The sequence below is a fragment of the Euleptes europaea genome, chromosome 3, assembly GCF_029931775.1.
Source record: "Euleptes europaea isolate rEulEur1 chromosome 3, rEulEur1.hap1, whole genome shotgun sequence".
Classification (NCBI taxonomy): domain Eukaryota; kingdom Metazoa; phylum Chordata; class Lepidosauria; order Squamata; family Sphaerodactylidae; genus Euleptes; species Euleptes europaea.
This window is the reverse complement of record NC_079314.1, coordinates 3,458,850-3,476,553: the sequence shown is the minus strand read 5'-3', so window position 1 is coordinate 3,476,553 and position 17,704 is coordinate 3,458,850. Positions and strand designations below refer to the sequence as shown.

General features: G+C 46.9%; 1 protein-coding gene across 4 annotated transcripts in view; it reads left to right on the top strand.

The window, feature by feature from the left end:
* The window catches only part of CLASRP (CLK4 associating serine/arginine rich protein), a 33,214-nt gene extending 16,350 nt beyond the window's left edge, over positions 1 to 16,864 (top strand). The window contains exons 11-20 of one of the 4 annotated variants that reach the window (XM_056847217.1): positions 634 to 855; positions 4,572 to 4,826; positions 4,933 to 5,106; positions 6,240 to 6,279; positions 13,307 to 13,367; positions 13,499 to 13,557; positions 14,535 to 14,581; positions 14,695 to 14,777; positions 15,917 to 15,941; positions 16,786 to 16,864. In XM_056847217.1, the coding sequence (XP_056703195.1) occupies positions 634 to 855; positions 4,572 to 4,826; positions 4,933 to 5,106; positions 6,240 to 6,279; positions 13,307 to 13,367; positions 13,499 to 13,557; positions 14,535 to 14,581; positions 14,695 to 14,777; positions 15,917 to 15,941; positions 16,786 to 16,831 (1,012 nt within the window). In that variant the 3' untranslated portion in view covers positions 16,832 to 16,864. Of the gene's footprint in view, positions 1 to 633; positions 856 to 4,571; positions 4,827 to 4,932; positions 5,107 to 6,239; positions 6,284 to 13,306; positions 13,368 to 13,498; positions 13,559 to 14,534; positions 14,588 to 14,694; positions 14,778 to 15,916; positions 15,942 to 16,785 lie in introns of those variants that run through there. The other 3 variants (XM_056847218.1, XR_008933239.1, XR_008933240.1) reach the window with 3 other exon arrangements.
* The last annotated feature ends 840 nt before the right edge of the window (positions 16,865 to 17,704 follow it).

The window sequence follows — 17,704 nt, the reverse complement described above, 5'->3', positions numbered from 1 at the left end:
TTCTGATGACAGAGCGCCCCATCTTTCCCAGTGCTTCCAGATTATCTAGAATTCTTAACCATTCCAACCTTTCACAAACTTTTCTGCTCGGCCAGATACAATGCCTTACCACTCAACAAATTATTTGGCAGATTCTTATATAGCCCAGTTGAACAGAGAGTTTGCACGTATGGAAAGGCAAAGACAGAAACACTCGCCCATTTTTTATTCAGTTGTGATTTATCTTCTATAAGATCTTCTTTTATTATTCCATTGATTTCACACTTTCCTGTCTGTTCTCATGACTATCATTTAATCTATCTGCTGTCTGGAAAAGATAAGGCTGTTACTCTATCCATAGTTATTTAATGGCCGCTTTGAAGATTCGCCAAAAGTTCAGGGCAAGATATACTACCACTTAACCTATCTGTTGTCTGGTAAAGATAAGGCTATTACTGTATCCGTAGTTTATTATTTAACAGCCACTTTGAAGATATGCCGGAAGTTCAAGTTACGCTTAAATGCTCATTTGCATACAGGCGCTCATTTTGCACTGGAACTGGATTCTCTTACAAAAAATAGGCCGGAGCTGGCCAACCCCCTGCTCTTCCTGTTGGTCAGCGATCACCCTTTCTTTCTTTCTTTGCCCTTCAGGTCCCCTTCCGAATCCACTTCCGAGTCCCGTTCCCGCTCTCGCTCGCCTTCCCCAGGCCATGAGGAGAAGATTACCTTCATCACTAGTTTCGGGGGCAGTGATGAAGAAGCGGTCGCCGCTCAAGCCGGAGGAGCCCCCCGGAAGGCCACCTCCCTCGGCAAGGCACGCTCCGGCCAAGGGCAGCAGGGCAGCGCTGCAGCAGGTCATAGCGCCTCTTCCCGGTCGGTAACTTTCACAGCTGCCTCGCTTTCCCAAACCTTAAAGCAGAGACCATTCCGGGGTCAAAGGTTGATTTCTTACTTTTCCCTCCCCCTCCCTGAGAAGGCGTGGCTGCATTCCCATTGGTGGCTCTTGTCAGCCAATCCCCTTGCAGCCCTTGCAGAGTCTGGTCAAGAAACCCCCTTTCCTTCAGACTCAGGGTCTTTCTGTGGAGTTCTGGAAAACAGAGGGACTGGTCTAAGGGATGTCAAGGGGGTTGGGGGCAAAAAGGGGCTCTTGTGTTCTGCTGGGGGGAGATTGTCGAGCTGTGTCTTGCCCATCAGCATGTACCCCGTCTCCCCCCGATAGTCTCAGTTGCTGCTGCTATTCCTTCCCAGAAGCAGCAGCAGATCTAAGACACCGTACGTGTCTGGTTTGATTTAACACAATTAACTCTTTTCATCTCCTTCATTGTGACGTTCAGGATGCTGGTTTACTGCAAGTTGAAACCCCAAACACTGCAGTTCTGCAAGTGATGCAGGCCGCCTCCACACTGAATGTGGGCTGAACCACTTCAGACTGCAGGGGGAACTCACGTGCTGCTGGGCTCTCTCTTTCTCTCTCCTATTTTTTTCTCCATATGGAAAACCTGAAGCGGGTCAGTGCCTTTCAGTGACTTATGCTCTTAGAATCGACCCCTTGCTGAGAAGAAGTATGTTATTTTATTCAGTTAGACACCTAATAAGCAGGACTCAACTTACTGTACAAAAAGTACTTTTTATTGAAGTGCCTCAATTAAAATATAAATATGTACAGTCTTAACATATAAAGTATGTATGTATGTAGATGGTTACAAAGTCTTTATATGTTACAAACGTTCAGACATAAGTCTTAAACATATTTCATGTTACAAACAATCTCTAAAGCAATCTCTATGTTAAACTCTCCATTTAAGAGTTTCAAACCTTAAAACAGTAATAATATTTCATTTAGAAAACAACAGTTACAGAAATCTGAAAAATGGTTAGTAGTACCTTGTTCAGTGAATAAGATCTGATTTAGTTAAAAGTATCTTAATTCAAAATATCTAGAATTATATATGAGTAAGTAGGCTTACTTTACCTAATTATGTCATCTGTGAATCTCTCCAGTCTATAAGGACTAGAGAGATCTGAGAGTCCCCTATCCTAAGACTGGTTAGACCTCTAAGACTCTCCATTTGTTGGAGAAATCTGTGTATCTCTGGTGTATGCCAAAACCAAAGAAATCTCTGAGAATCCTCAGTCCATGCAAGGACTCAGTCTATGAGTGTCTCCATATTTTTAGGAGACCTCTGGTCTTTGCAAAAAATCAGAGAGGCCCCTAGTTTATGCAAGAACGAGAAAGCTCTAACCCACGCAAGGGCTAGAGAGACATAATAACTCCAGTCCACGCAAGGGTTGGAGAGATCTGTGGGAACCCCCAGGCTAGGGAGCTCTAGTGAGAACCCTTCAATCCACGCAAGGATCAAGGAAATCTAACTTAACTTCTTTTCTGCTCCTCTTTTATATGTTTTCAACATCAGTTGCATAATATGGCTGTCAGTTTTGGGATGACTGTCGGATTTGGGATGACTCTAGCCTCAAATCCATTGCAGTGTCCCTATACCTAGTTACTGCATATAAGGACTTCCTCTTCCAGTCAAGGATGTCTGTAACACTAGTGTTGAATCTGTTGTCATGACAATATAGTGAACAGTCAGCTATTTCCTTACAAAAACAGTTATTGTAGTTAATACATACCTCTGTAACATTTCATTTTACAAACATCTTTCTATCCTAAAGAATGCGCTAAAATGAGTATATTCTCAATATTCTACTAATATTCTAATATATATAAACCTTAAAACAGCATAACATCTATTGAAATGCATCTTGCAGTTGGTTGCTATAGAGTAGTTTTTTGTTGAACAGAAGAACACTACCATAAAGTCACAGCTTCAGAAACTGAAAGGGAAATGACTACTTCAAAGCATTTCCTCTGATATCAGACTTGGCACAAATTTCATTGTATAAGAATACATTTCTGCATTCATGTTTAGCTGTTCACATTCAACTGAATGTTACTAACCAAGCAACTTAGAACTGTCATTTGAATGAATGGAACAGTAAACATGTCCAGGCTTGTTTAGCTTAAAGGTTTCTATATGAAAGCCTCATATATGAAAGCTTCATAATTCAGAAATAGGTAAATTCTGTCTATGCACAACACTAATACATCAGTTTATATGTTCCATATGTTAAAGCCCATAACAAACCCACTGAGATAGATGATGAAAATACTAAGCCAAGCGCACAGTTTTCTCTTGTTTTGCATGATTTTGGTTTTGCTAGGCACAGGGAGGCAGAAGAAGCTTAGTGGGTTCCGAGAGACCCCGCTCCAACCCTGATTGCTGGAGAAGTCCTATTCAGCCATGCCTTTGGTTGCTGAGTTAGGGTAACTCTGCAGATTGTGGACAGAGGAAGCTGCTTTATGCCCAGTCAGATCTTTTGTCTGTCCAGTTCCGTATTGCTGACTGGCAGTAGCTCCCTTGAGTCCTGAGGTTTGAGAACCTTGCTAGCTGAGTTTCTTTAACTGGAGATGCCTGGAGCTGAACTGAGGACTTTCCGCAGGCAAAGTGGGTGCTCTGCTGCTGAATGTGAGCTCTAGCCCTGCGGCAAACCATAAACAGATTCCAGCAGACGGCAAATCCACGAAAGCAGTTTTATTGGTTATCATCGACAGGTTTCAGAAGCCATATTCAAAAGGACACTAGTAAGGGGCAAAGGCAAGGTACATGGCATATATGGAAAAGCAAAAGGAGATAACTGGTAACCCAGGCAACCCCCCCCCCTCTCAGAGGCAGGAAGGAGTACTTGGCGATTCCCACAGTATGGGAATCTATGAAGACTAAACGGGGCATGGACTGGCCTTGGACAGAATAGTAAAACAACACCTAGAAGCACAACCACGAACCGTCCTCATGGCCTGCTCCTGACATTGAGCCACAGCCTCTTCCAGATATTGACTATGTTAGGTAGAAGAGCAAGGAACTGTTGCAAAATTCTGCTCTGCTTCTGTGGCAGCCAGTAGATAAGGCCTCTTTCTTTGCCTGTACTGGGCTTGGGCAGCCATGCATATAATATCCAAAATTATTCAAGTGGAGTGTGCAGTTATGTGTGACGGGCTCCTGGTCGCCTCTTAGCGGCTCACCTTAATTGCAGTCTCTCCGAGAGCACTTCTTTCCCCATGCAGAACTTTTCCACCAGATTGAGCATGTGGGTGGACAAAATTCTCTCCAGTGAGCACGAGAGCGAAAATGCGTGCTTGCTTCCTCTAAAAGGCAAGTTGGCATCCTCAAAAGCCTATGGCCCATGCTAGATTAAGAGCAGAAGCTGGCCATGAGATCTTGCAGTAAACCAGTACCTCAGTCCAATGTTCCTCTAGATGCCCCAAGGGTCTCGCAGGCCTTCCTCCTCTAGCATTGGAGCTTGTTTCAAAGAACAAAAAGAAGGGGATGAGGGTTGTGTGGATAGAACTTTCCACAGTTGCCATGAGCTCCACGGTTGGTCACTAATTTGGAAGCATCTCTGCTGATGGGACTCACTCACCGGGGCTGGGGCCCAGCAGCCCAGGGCATCTTCCCTACCCCTCCTGCTGCGCCTGCCGATCAACACTCCCTCTGTACAAGTAGCCAGCATTCCCTCTCTCCCCTTTCCAGGCGACGCTCCACATCCTCTTCTTCTTCCACGTCCTCAACCACCTCGTCTTCCAGCTCGCGCTCCAGCTCACGGTCTCACAGGGCTGGCGGATATCACCGAGCCAGCCACTACACCCGCTCGCGGAGCCACAGATACTCCCGCTCCCGCAGCAGAACCAGGCGGTACTCAGCAGGGGGCTCACGGGACGGACGGCGGCACTCCCGATCTCGCTCGACAGAGAGGGGCTGGCGCTATAGCTCCCGCCGCAGATCCAGGTGAGTCAGCCAGGTGGTTGGGTCACCACCCGTGCTCTGTAAATGAGCTGTCTGGATTTTGGGGAGCTGGACGTAACCCCCTGATGCAATAGCCTTTTGTCCCTAGGAGCCATTCCCGGTCTGGGGAACGGTACCGGTGGAGTGGCCGGGGAGGGAGACATTGGAGCAGCAGCAGCGGAAGCGACAGCGAATCGCGAAGCTGCAGCAGGTCAGCATCTCCGGCCAGAGATAAACCGCTGAGGCCTGCAGCTTCCCCTGCAGTAGGGGAGAAACTGAAAAAGTGAGTGTCTTCCCCCCCCCCTTTCTTCTGTCTTGATGGTGAGCTTGAGTGTTTCTCTGGGCTTCTGTGACTTGTAGAATTTTTAAGAATAATTTTCTGTGTTTTGCTCTTTTTACTAGTTTTGCATAGATTCCTCCGTATAATTTTGTCAGGGAGAGGGGCAAGGAACTTTGCAAAATGCTAATCCAGGCCAAAGAGCGTTGTTTGGTATCCTGTCTAGTTTCTGACTGACCCCATCCTGTTAAGCATGTTTTTCTTGCAGAAATAACAGCCAGAACCAAATGCTGGGTGGCAAGCTGTTCTATGATCAGTCTCCCATGCTAATGGCATAATAGGGAAACCTGGACTCTGGAGAGCCCCACAGTTTTCCCGAGTGGGGAGGTGGGTGGTCACACTCCGTTGGGTAGGCAGATTGTGTTCCATTGGCCCGGTAGCTGTAACCCTCAATTCTTTGAGTATGTGAAAATTTCACTTGGAAGGAAGGATGCCATTCATGTCCCTGTTTGGAAGCCTGGAAATTGAGCACTGAGAGATTGTGGGTTGCCTGAGATCACAGAAGCATACGCGGCAGATCCAACCTTGGTCTGAGTTGATCCCTATACACACACACACGGATGCCAGCTTGTTTTTGCAAATAAGGTGCTCGCACAATTTTTGCAGTTAGAATCCTAGAGTTGGAAGGGGCCATTCAGGCCATCTCGTCCAACCCCCTGCTCAATGCAGGATCAGTCTAGACCATCCCTGATAAGTATTTGACCAGCCGCTGCTTAAAGACTGCCAGTGAGGGGAGCTCACCACGTCCCTAGGTAGCTGATTCCACTGTTGAACACTGTCGAACAACTGCTACTTGTGTGAGTAGGCAATTTGTCTGAGTGTTTGTGAAAGACTTGAGACTCCAAATGGATTATTTGCCAGCTGGGGCACGCCAGCTCACGTGATCCAGGCAGATTCTGGAAGACTGTCTTCTTTTTAGCAGAGTGGATTGATAAAGATGTGTTAATACGTGCCTTGTTGTGTCATGGTTCCAAGATAAAAACCTCTCCCAGGTTGGATTGAGCTTCGGACATCGGCCCTTTCTGATCAGGCTGTAATGCTTATTCTCTTCCTTTTTCTCCACCCCTCCTCTTCTCTAGGGCTGAGACTGCTGGTGGTAAAGAGACAGGAGCTGCCAAAGTCAGTAAGAATTTAAACCTCACCTTTTTAAAATCCCCAGCACTGCAGAAAAAGACTCGGGGGAAGCAATAGACATGCAGGCAAAAAAAGAAAGAAAAGAAATAGAGGTTTTAAAAATGTGGATGCCCAATTCATTGCTTCAGACTCTGGCAGGGACGGAGAACCTCTCAGATGCTTGCAAAGTTGGGAATAAAAATAAATAAATATGAGAACTTTCTATGCTAGCATTGTGGAGTTGGAATTTTGGGAAAGAGAGGTTTAACATTGAGCTTTTAACTTCATTGTCTGCCGGGAGGGTTGTGCAGGAAGTGATGATGGGTACCTGAGAGGGACTTCTGTAGCAAAGATAGAAATTCAGGGAGATGCCATTGATTTTGACGGGGTGGGGAGGGGGGTGGGGTTCTTGTGTGTGGTTTGAGGGGGCATTCTTAGCGACTGGGGTCTTGTTGTTTTCTTTGTATTGGCTGACGTCAATCTGCTTTCATTGCACATATCCTGCAAAACAGCCATTGTTTCTAGCTCCTGTGCCAGTACCAAAACGTGGATCCTGCCGACGCTCCCTCTCATCACAGCCTTTTCTTTGGCTAACTGCAGCGTTGCTCTCTTTGCCTGTCCCTAGCCAGCCCTCAGGAAATGGGGGGGCAGCCACGAGGGCTGCGTGTGAAGCAGCAGTACAGAGGGAGCGGGACTCACCCTCCAGTCCTCCTCCCAGCTGTCTTCTGCGCCTGGTCTCAGCTCCCCAAGTTCCGGGGCAAAGCTGCCTTCCCCACTCTTTGCTCCTTGAGAGTGTTTCAACTGGGAGCTGACCCTGGTGCCTTTGGGACATACAGAATAAGCATTCTGCCCCTGAGCTACGGGCTGTACCCAACAGAGGGGTCTGAGTCACTGCTCTGTGAGTATGTGTACACACCCTGACCAATTGCCAGTTACATTGTCCACTGCTCTTTTCCATTGAGGGTTAGAAACTATGAGGGGGATTCTCTTCTGCTTGGGATCATGTAGTCCTAGGAGTCTGTTTGTTTTTAAACTGAGTAATCCTGGATAATGGGTTCAGCAGTCAAGGAGTAGGCTGAAAGGGCTGGCGACTCAGATGGAATTGGAGGCTACCTTTCCTTCTTGGATAAGCAAAACATCTAAAGATGAATAGGGTCTTTCTCAGTTGGTCACGAGAACTGTAATGGCCTAAGACTGTCATCTGGGGGTGGGGGTGCACGTAGAAACACCGTGGAGTCACTTAGTAATGTAGATGGGGTTGTTCTGGCCAGATCATCAGCCTAAGATGCCTACCTGAGTTACTGGTGCTCCTGTTTTAGTGAAGCTGGGGAAAATCCCAGCAGGTTATAGCAAAACAAAAATCCTTTGCTGCTTAGCTGGGACCACTGCAAAGATGGTGGGGAATTCTAAACGGCTCTGAACTCTCCTTATCTTGTTTATGCAATCGGCCTGTAGTCTCAAAGACTGTGGGCAACAAGTTCTAGAATGAGTTCCTTCCTCTCTGCGCTCGAAGAACAGCCACATGTTTACTTGGTGCAGGCTTCTTTGTTTTTCAGCCGTACGCCACTGGGAAGATCACAGAAGGTTAAGCAGAGCTAACCCTGTTCCTGAATGGTAGAAAAACCCCAGGCTCATATTCTGCCTGCATAATGAGCCCCCAAGCACTTGAGCATCCACAAAAATCTGGTCTTGCTGCTTTGGTCCAGGACTAATGCCCAAGGACCTGTTTTTTTCTGGCTGCCTCCTTGTAATTCGAGAATTAAATGAAACTTTCTTTTGTGGATCCCACTCTCCTAGGCCTTCAGAAATTTTGGAGGAATGCATGTATGACATAGAGGTCCCCAAAATGGGGCCTATGGGCACCATGGGGCCTGCCAACACCTTTCCTAGTGCCTGCCAAGAGTTTTTAAAAAGTGGGTGTGACCAGGCCTTGGTCCTAGTGCGACATTCTAACCATTATGCCATGCTGGCAGTCTTTGCCAACTGCCTGCTGTAAGGCTGGTGTTGTCAGTGTCACCATGGTGCCCACCAAGTGTTTTCAGATAGTGGATGGGACCCTGCGGGGGGGGGGGGTCTTGCCTGGCAGGATTTTTGATTTGCTCCTGGAGATCTGATCGGCTGTGCAGATTAAACTAACATTGTTTCAGTGGCAGTTGCCACCACTGTGTTGGCTGTATTCTCTCTTCCTCCTCTTTCCCAGTGCTTTTTAAAAATTACTCCTCTTCTCCCTCTGCTCTTTGGCTTCCTCTGTGTGTAGTTCCATGTCCTGTGGCAGCCATTTTGTGCTTGGCTCTGTCTCCTGCGGCAGCCATTTTGTGGCTGTTCCCACCACACTGTGTCAGAATTCCAAAGTTGCCCACAGGCTCACAAAGTTTGGGGACCCCAGCTGTAAGGAACACTGCACATTCTTTTAATCTTCTGTTATTTTAACAAATGCTTCTTGTTCAAGTCCTGTTCATTTTAAGCAGCTCTTGCCTGGTGGTTCCCTGAACATGCTCTTGGTCTGCTTGCTGGTTTCCTTCAAGTTCCTGTATGCCTCTCAGAAGCACCCACAGGTGTGAGGAACGGTGGCCGCCTGGGTTATCCGAGGATGGTTGTCATGAGAATAGGATGGGGGCAGAGTTGGTAGACAGGATCCAGCACAGGGCTGACTTGCTTCCCTTGACATTGGGTGACTTACATCGAAATGCACCTTGGGGATTAGAGTCTGTACTCTACCCACCATCATGTGTGGGCAACTTATCAAGGAAATGATCCTTTAATATGGGGGTGGGATGGGAGGGAGAGCAGAGTCACTTCAGGCATGCAGGATAGTTGTTGACAGCAGAAGCCGCTTCTAACTTGTATGTTGGATGAACTGAAAAAACGAGAACAGAGAAACCTCTGATAGAAGGGGGGGGGAAAGGTGCACAGCACCAGAGGCCTTGACATTTTTATAATGAATTGTAGCTACTACGAGAACATACCAAAGTTGTAACAAAAGTTCAAAGAAATTGTGAGACATATATGGCTGTACACATAATGAGCAAAAACAAAAGCGTTGATAATATGTATGACAGAACCACAACAGTGATAGTATGCTGGACTGTAACCTTGGGGTTTGTAGCTATTATCCAAACTGAAGAAATTATCCTTTGTGACATACAAGTAATTCAGGGACATACACGGCCCATTGCCTTCCACACTGCATATGCCTATTTGAATTTATGGCTTCATTGTTCTGAATTACTTGTGTCCCAAAGGATAATTTCTTCAGTTTGGATAATAGCTACAAACCCCAAGGTTACAGTTTGAAGAAGAGTTATCGAAACAGGATATTAGCTGGCATACTGTCACTGTTGTTGGTTTACTGTTGGAATTTTGTGTAATATTATCAACGCTTTTGTTTTTACTCATTATGCGTGTACTGCCATATATGCCTCACTTTTCATTTGAGCTTTTGTTACAACTATTTTGTATGTTCTTGTAGTAGCTACAATTTGTTATAAAAAGTCTTGCAGCCTCTGGTGCTGTACACCTTTTTTCTGTGCGAATGAACCACCAGGTAAAACCTCTGCGTATCCCATTGTGAACGCTTGATTCTGTGATATATTTTTCCCCATTGGAGACTGTTTGCACACTTTGCTGAGCATGGGGAAGAGGTGGGCAGGCAGGTAAGAGGCAGCCCTTTCTCTGCTGTCAGAGCCCAAAGCTGCACTTCCACTCCCCAGCTGTACTCTTTATTGATTTATTATTTATTAATTAAAATATTTATATCCCACCTTTTCTCTTAGTTCAAGGCATTTCATTAATTTGACTGGGTGAGTGTGGGGGGCCTGAGCTTTCCCCCATAAAACCCTGGTCTAGTCTCTGAACATTACAAAGGGATAGCCGCGTTATTGTAGCAACCCCCCCCCCCGCAAAATCCAGTGGCACCTTAAATGCATACAGCATTTATTTCTCTATACTGACATGATGGCTCCATTACACAAGCTTCTTTGGAGGGCAGTAAATTTGGAGTAAATTAGGTTTTTTTTTAAAAAAAATAATAATTTATTCTAATAGTAAATTACATTAAACCTGAATTCAACATTAACTACACAGGAATCTAGTAAACAACACTTGTAAATATTGGTATGGGTACTGGGTAAGCAATACCTGTAAGTTATTATACCAGTGAACTAAAATTGAATTGAACCATTTGCTGCTTGAAGTATTCCTTAAACTGTAAATACCAGATTTTGTTTTTCCTTCTGTTTATCAGATATAATATTGAACTTGGAAGTATGACAAGTCGGGAAACCATTTCTCATGAAAATGTGATTCGATGATTAGGATTTTCCATTCATTTTATTTGGAAAGTTATTTTATCTGCTCCTATAATATCACAGATTTTGTTGTCCCAATCTGTCGTAGTTGGAAGCTTTTTTCCATCTGTGCACAGTTTGGGTTTGGGCTACAGCCGGCAAGACATTTATTAATTTCTTCCTGATTTGTACATAAGAGTTGCATGGTCTTCCCCCATTCCCAGTAAAATCCCTATGCTCATACTTAGGAGTTTTCAGCTCGGAGTTCTTGAGTTTAGCTAAACCAAGGAAGTGCATTGCTGAATCAGACCAGGGTCCAGATATAGAAGTGCTGTCCCATCACAGGAATCCCAGCAACTAACATTCACCAGATGGTCCACCTGTCTGCTGTACCTTTCCATCCAGTGCTGGGGCTCATAAAGGATGAGGTCTGGCTGCCAAAGAAAGACCAAGAAAGGGATCTTGGGGTGGTAGTGGATAGCTTGATGAAGATGTCAACCCAGTGTTCAGCTGCTGTGAAAAAGGCAAATTCCATGCTGGCCATGATTAGACAAGGAATAGAGAATAAAACTGCTGCTATCATACTGCCCTTGTACAAATCTGCGAGGAGACCACACTTGGAATACTTGTGCACAGTTCTGGTTACCACACCTAAAAAGGATATTGCAGAGCTTGAGAATGTGCAGAAAGGAGCAGCCAAAATGACTGGGGGGCTAGAGTGACTGCCCTATGAAGAGCGATTAAAACGCTTAGGGCTGTTTAGCTTGGAAAGAAGGGGAGACATGATATAGGTCTATAAAATTATGCATGGTGTGGAGAAAGTAGACAGGGAGAAGCTTTTCTCCTTCTCATAATAGTAGAACGTGGGATCATCTGCTGAAGCTGGAGGATGAGAGATTCAAAACTGATAAAAGGAAGTATTTCTTCACACAACGCATAGTGAAATTGTGGAACTCCCTACCCCAGGATGTGGCGATGACTGCCAACTTGGAAGGCTTTAAAAGGGGAGTGGACATGTTCATGGAGTGGACATGTTCATGGCTATTCATGGTTACTAGTCAAAATGGATACTAGTCATGGTGCATCCCTATTCTCTCCAGGATCAGAGGAACATGGCTATTATATGAGGTGCTGTGGAACACGGGCAGGATGGTGCTGCTGCAGTCACCTTGTTTGTGGGCTTCATAGAGGCACCTGGTTGGCCACTGTGTGAACAGACTTGAGGGGGCTTGGTCTGATCCAGTAGGGCTTTTCTTATGTCCTTATTTCCAGATACTTGTGCAGAAATGTTTTAAACAAGCATGGACAAAAAGTCAGGTCTTGATAAAAGGGAGCCCGTGTGAGCAGATTCCTGAAACATGCTGAATCTGGGCCTGCCTTCCTAGTTCACCGGTCCTTTGTTCTTAGTGAGGGTCATGGGTCCAAAGAACCCAAAGCTGCACAAGCCAAACAAATCTCTCCATGTTGCGGCTGCTCTCAGACGTCAGCAGACCATCGGGAATGGCACGGGCACAACGTTGGGGGCCGCAGCTTGCAATCGTAGATCTCCTTATTGCACAAGTCATGTTTGCACATGGAACAGCTGCCATGTTTTTAAATAGGAAAAACGGGATTCTCAAGAAAAGCCTCGGCTGCTTTTCCTGGTGCTCCGGAAAGCACTTGAAATAATCCTGGCACAGGAAGAAGCTGAGAACTCATATTGGCAGGCGAAAATAATGGGAAGTCCCAGGATTGCTACTCAAAATGTAATCAGCCCCAACAAAAAGGTTCCCTAGTAAATTTGTACCAATGGTACAGTAGTGATCTTAGAGGCGCATCGTGGCCTGAGAAAAGGGGCGTGTGCATGCACACTCTAACCCCCTTTAAAAATCTTCAGTGCCTGGGTGCTTAGAGTCAATTCTTATGTGCCCCAGTTGGCAGTGTACACGACCCCCCGCCCAGTGCGTTGGATCCATTTAGCTAATAGCGGCACCTTCCCCCCTCCAGCACAAGAGGCTCCTTATCCGGAGGAAATCTTCTTGTGTCAAGGAAAGCGCTGTCCTAAGCCAGACAATTCTGTGGGTGCATTTGTGGGGCTGGAGTGAAGTTGAGGGCTATGGAAGCTGGGTCCTTGCAACATTTATCCTTGGTGGGGGGGTCGATCCTTGGCCAGCTTCTCCCTCACCATGAGCTCCAGTTCTCCAGCCGAAACTTGAAAACAGGCTGCTTTTCCAAAAATCTAGTTTCATTGGGGTCTTCTGTGGCCATGGGCTCTTTTGGCCGGCCTCACTAACCCTCTATGTCAGGGGTGTCAAATTCAATTGTTACGAGGGCTGGATATGACATAAATGTCACTTGGTCAAGTCGGGCCATGCCTCGCCAGCCCAGATCGAGAGTGAGAGGTGTGGGTAGCTGCCTCGCGGGCCAGATAAGAGCTGTCAAGAGGCTGGATCCGGCCTGCGGGCTTTAGGTTTGACATTCCTGCTCAATGTCTACACCAAGAGGGGTGGACTCTGGGGTGTTCTCCTTAGGAAGGGAGATGTTGTTGAGGGGATCTCAGGCTTTCTTCTAGGGGAACTCTGGCTTTGTTTAGTTGAGAGCCCTTGTGTTCTGCTTCCCCACCTCCTGAAATTTTGGATCTCTGCAGGAAGGTTTGCTATTCTCACGGCTGTCTCCTTGGAGGCCTTTCCCACATGTGTGAAAGTTCAGTGTGCTTGCCCCTTGGCTTGGGACTGCAGGCCCTTGACCCTGTTCTGTTTACCTTGTAGCCAAAGCTGACCCCGCAGGAGAAACTGAAGCTGCGTATGCAGAAGGCACTTAACCGGCAGTGTAAGCATCACAGGGGTAGCGGGCAGGGGAAAATCCTTTTCTCTCTTTCTCATTCCTTCCCTTCTCCCCTTTGCGGATTTGTTTCTCGTGCTTGCTAGAATTGCCTCTCTCCTTCCTTTCCTCCTCTCCAGTTAAAGCAGATAAAAAAGCTGCCCAGGAGAAGATGATGCAACAGGAACACGAAAGACAGGTAAGAGGCAGGCACAAATAATCTTGCAATCAAGAAAAAAACCCTCTATTCTGCGAGCAGAATAAATTGTGCACGGCAGAGAGATTTGGCAGCAAAGAGTGATGATGTAAACCGTTTAAGCGTTTCAATCCTGGGATGATTATGATATAGTGAGTGTAGTTGACAGGCGGAAGCAAGAACTGGATGGCTAGATTTGGGTCTGTGTTTGCACCTCTCTGTCAAACAGCATTTAGTGCATAGTATTGTAAGCGAGGGTGTGAATGCACAGCTCTGTGCAGGCACCAAATAGCTAGAGGGGATTAATGGTCTGATTTGGTAGAAAGCAGCTTTGTATGTTCAAGGACCAGGAGCCCAAAAGTCTGTAAACTCCCCTCCACCCCAGCGATCACACGCAGAATTACCCAGCAGTCTCCAGACTGGTAATTCCAATCTGCATAATTTATTCCAGTTTCAGAAGTGGTCGCTTCCTCACTGCAGAACTCATGAGTTGGTTCTCTGTGCGGGCCACCGGACTCCATTGGCTTTTTCTGTGCCCCTTGTGGGCTTCTTTATTGAAACATTTATATCCTGCCTTTTCTTGTGTTTCAAGGCAGTTTACTATAATAGTTAAAAATGTTTTCAGTTAAAACCAAAAATAAAATCGCGAATCTCAAGTCTGTCCGCCTTCCCCTCCTTAAAGGATGCCTGCCAATCAAAGCCCTCAAAAGCCTTGGCAAACAGGCAGAGCTTTCAGTGCCTCTGGAAGCTCTCCAAGGGGGAGGGCTCACCTCTTCCGGGAGCCCATCCTGCAGAGCCAATGGAGAAGGTTCAGCCTCTGGTTGAGGCCAGACAGGCCACCTAAATGGTGGGTAGCCAACAGATAACTGCCTGACAAATGATAGCTGGTGCACATGGACATAGGGAAGGAGACGGCTTTTCCGCCCTCTCCCTTTTGGGGCTCGCCTTTTGGCTGATCGGTGTCCCGCCTTCTCTTCCAGGAGCGAGAAGATGAGTTGCGTGCCATGGCTCGGAAGATCAGGATGAAGTAATGCCTCTTGCGGTTCCTCCCATCCTCTCGCATGAAGTGGTGGGGAGGAGTTTAGCAGGGAGGGGGTAGGTTGAGTACCTGCACCTTTAACCCCCCATTTTTCTTGGCAGAGAGCGCGAGCGCCGAGAAAAAGAGCGGGAAGAATGGGAGAGGCAGTACAGCCGCCAGAGCCGGTCTCCTTCCCCGCGTTACAGTGAGTGTCCAGGACTTGTCTGAGTTGGAGGGTGTGGGGAGGCCAGAGGAGGGGGGTTGTACTTCTTTGGAGCCCTGACTCTGCCAGTGAGGCTTCTGCCAAGGTTCAGAGCCTCACCTGATGGACTAGGGCTTTCTTGGCCAAGCAGCCATGCCCCCTGCATGCTTCCCAAGGACTGGTCTCGAGTAGCATACAGGGATTATTGTTACAGTTGGCAGGCTGACCCTTTGCTCTGACCTGCCCGGACACAGCTGCTTTTGGAATAGATTTGGTTCTTAAACCCGGCGTCTGCAGTCCTGGATGCAGTTCATGACCGCTGTAGACATTTGGATGCTTGCATCCAAAGAGCAGCTTCCATTAAAAAATAATAATAAAACATATTTTGTTGACTGGTCGTTGGCACGAATTCTTAGCAGTGGGCATAGGCTGCCCTGCAACTTTTAGATCCATCCTTTAATGATGGTTGTTCTCGAGTCCTTCTGGTTCCACATTCCCTTTCCCAGCGTGGTTTATTGGTTAAGAGTGGCGGACTCTAATCTGGAGAACCAGGTTTGTTTCCCCACTCCTCCACATGAAGCCTGCTGGGTGACCTTGGGCTAGTCACAGTTCTCTCTGACCTGTCTCAGCCCCACTTACCAGGGATCCCCAGCACAGTGCCTGTGGGCGCCATGGTGTTCCCCAGTACTTCTCTGGTACCCTCTGAGCTTTTCAGAAAGTGGGAGGGGCCTTTACAAGGCTGGGCTTGTTATTGGCTGGCCTCATTCTAACAAAAAGGTTTTCTGTGCAGTAGCAGCCACTGGAGGATCGGAAGGACTAGTAAGCATAGGCTCGTGCTTCTAGTCCCCCTTCAGGCTTTTCCTTCTTTTTATTGTCCCTTCTTTCTCCCTGCCTCCCCTCGGGCTTCCATTCCTTTCTTTTTATTTCCCTTCAGTGATGCTTTTGCAAAGTAAGGAGGAGGAAGTGCTTGGTTTGGCTCCACCCCTTGTAGCAGCCATTTTGGGGTGGCCCTCACCACCCCTTCTCAAAATTCCAAAAGTGCCTGAAGCCTCAAAAAGGTTGGGAACTCCTGACCTAGGCCAAGCGGCACAACACTGGGGAGGCAGCTTGACTGTGTGTGGGTCTCTTCTTTTGTCTTTCAGGCCGAGAATATAGTTCTTCAAGGAGGTAAATTCTGCCTTTGCAGTTGGGGTCGGGGGTCGGGGGTAGCAGGCCTGTTGGTGAAGGAGCCGGAATATGGGAAGAGCAGAGTAACCCTTCTGAAGAGCCATTTCCCCTTCTCCGTTACGAGTTGGGGCTGCTCCCTCTGCGCATGGTGTGTTTTTTCCTTTCTGTGCAGGCTTTAGTGTAGACCAAGTTGTGATCTCTCAAGCTGGGGGTAGAATCTGCAGTTGTCCCTACTGTTAACTGCACAAGGGCACACCCTTGTTTTGTCTGCTTTATTTGAATTCCTCTCTCCACCGCAGAGCTCAGGCACAGGGCCCAAATCCTAGAGTAGTCCCGTGAGAGGCTTTAAGCACATAGAATCTCAAAGTTCTACCCCTTTCGCTTTAACACAAAAACGGGACCGGCCTCCCCCAGTGCCGGTCTGAACATTCAGATTTCCTCCGGAGGCCCCATTAAGCCATGAACATTTGTGCCCCTGGCTCGTGGCCCATCTTGACCACTTTCCCTCTCCCTTGGAGCTTATTGAAGGAGTGGCTCTTTAAGGCTCAGTTCCATTATCCTTGATGTACAAACACCAAGTGCGCATTAATTGGAATTTGGTGTTTGGGGAGGGGGGAATTCAGATGCCTGCATTGTATACTTCAAGTACAGAGTTGGCTTTAAACCCGGGTTCTATCTTCATCCTCTGCTGGGGGGGGGGGGAGGGCAGGCAGACACTGGGGTTTGCGCAGGCTTAGGCACGTCCACCTGACCACAACAGTGATAGAAAATGGGAGGGGAGAATCTGAGTCGTGATTTGCAGAGTATGCTTGTTGTACTAACGTGGCTGCCCTTTGCCTTCTAGCAGGCATTCGCGGTCCCGATCCCGGAGCCCTCACTACCGCCACTAGACTCAGTCCTGGCACGGTGTGTGTGTACTGGCTACCTCCCATCCCGCTGGTTCACCAGATCTCCTCCCCCGTGTAACCCCACTGTGTAATAACCATTGTACATTGCTGTTGTTGTTTTAAGACGTTTTAAAAAAATAAACCCTCACCAAAAAGCCAGAGAATGGTGACTTTTCTCCTGAGGAGCCTTGTGGCTGTGTGTTAAAACAGTTTCACTTCCTTCAGAAAAAGTTTCACAGGAATTCAAATATTATTCTTTACATCCAAATCTTCTTGTTGATTTGAACGTTGCACCGGATGGTGTTGTGAGAGCAGACTCATAGGGAGGGGTTGTGGCTCTGTAGCAGAGCATCTGCTTGGCATACAGAAGGTCCCAGGTTCAATCCCCGACATATCTAAGGATCAGGTTGTGAGTGATGCGGAAGACCTCCTACGAGAGCCGCTGCCCGTCTGAGTAGACAGTAGTGACTTCGATGGGCTGCTGGTCAAATTCAGGATCAGGCAGCATAGGGCTCTGCAGGGTGGATTTAATTTTAATCAAATGGATTTCAATCACTAGTCAGACTTGATTTAAATCATGGTTTTCTACATAAAGACATTCTTGCTGGTATAATCTTAATATGTACAACCAGATGAAGCTTTTCATTTTTAGAATAATAACTTTTTCAGATGAGTCTTACAGTTATATCCAGAAAATTACTGATTTGGTTATACTATTAGAAATACATAGATAGTTCACCTCGCAATTTCACAATTATCTATCTCCGGTTTCATTTGGGCCACCAGGCCTTGCATTTCATTGTTGCAGTGTTTGCGTTTTGCACACATGCCCGCCTTGCTCATAGCTAGAGAAACTTCATTAAAATATTCCCAAAC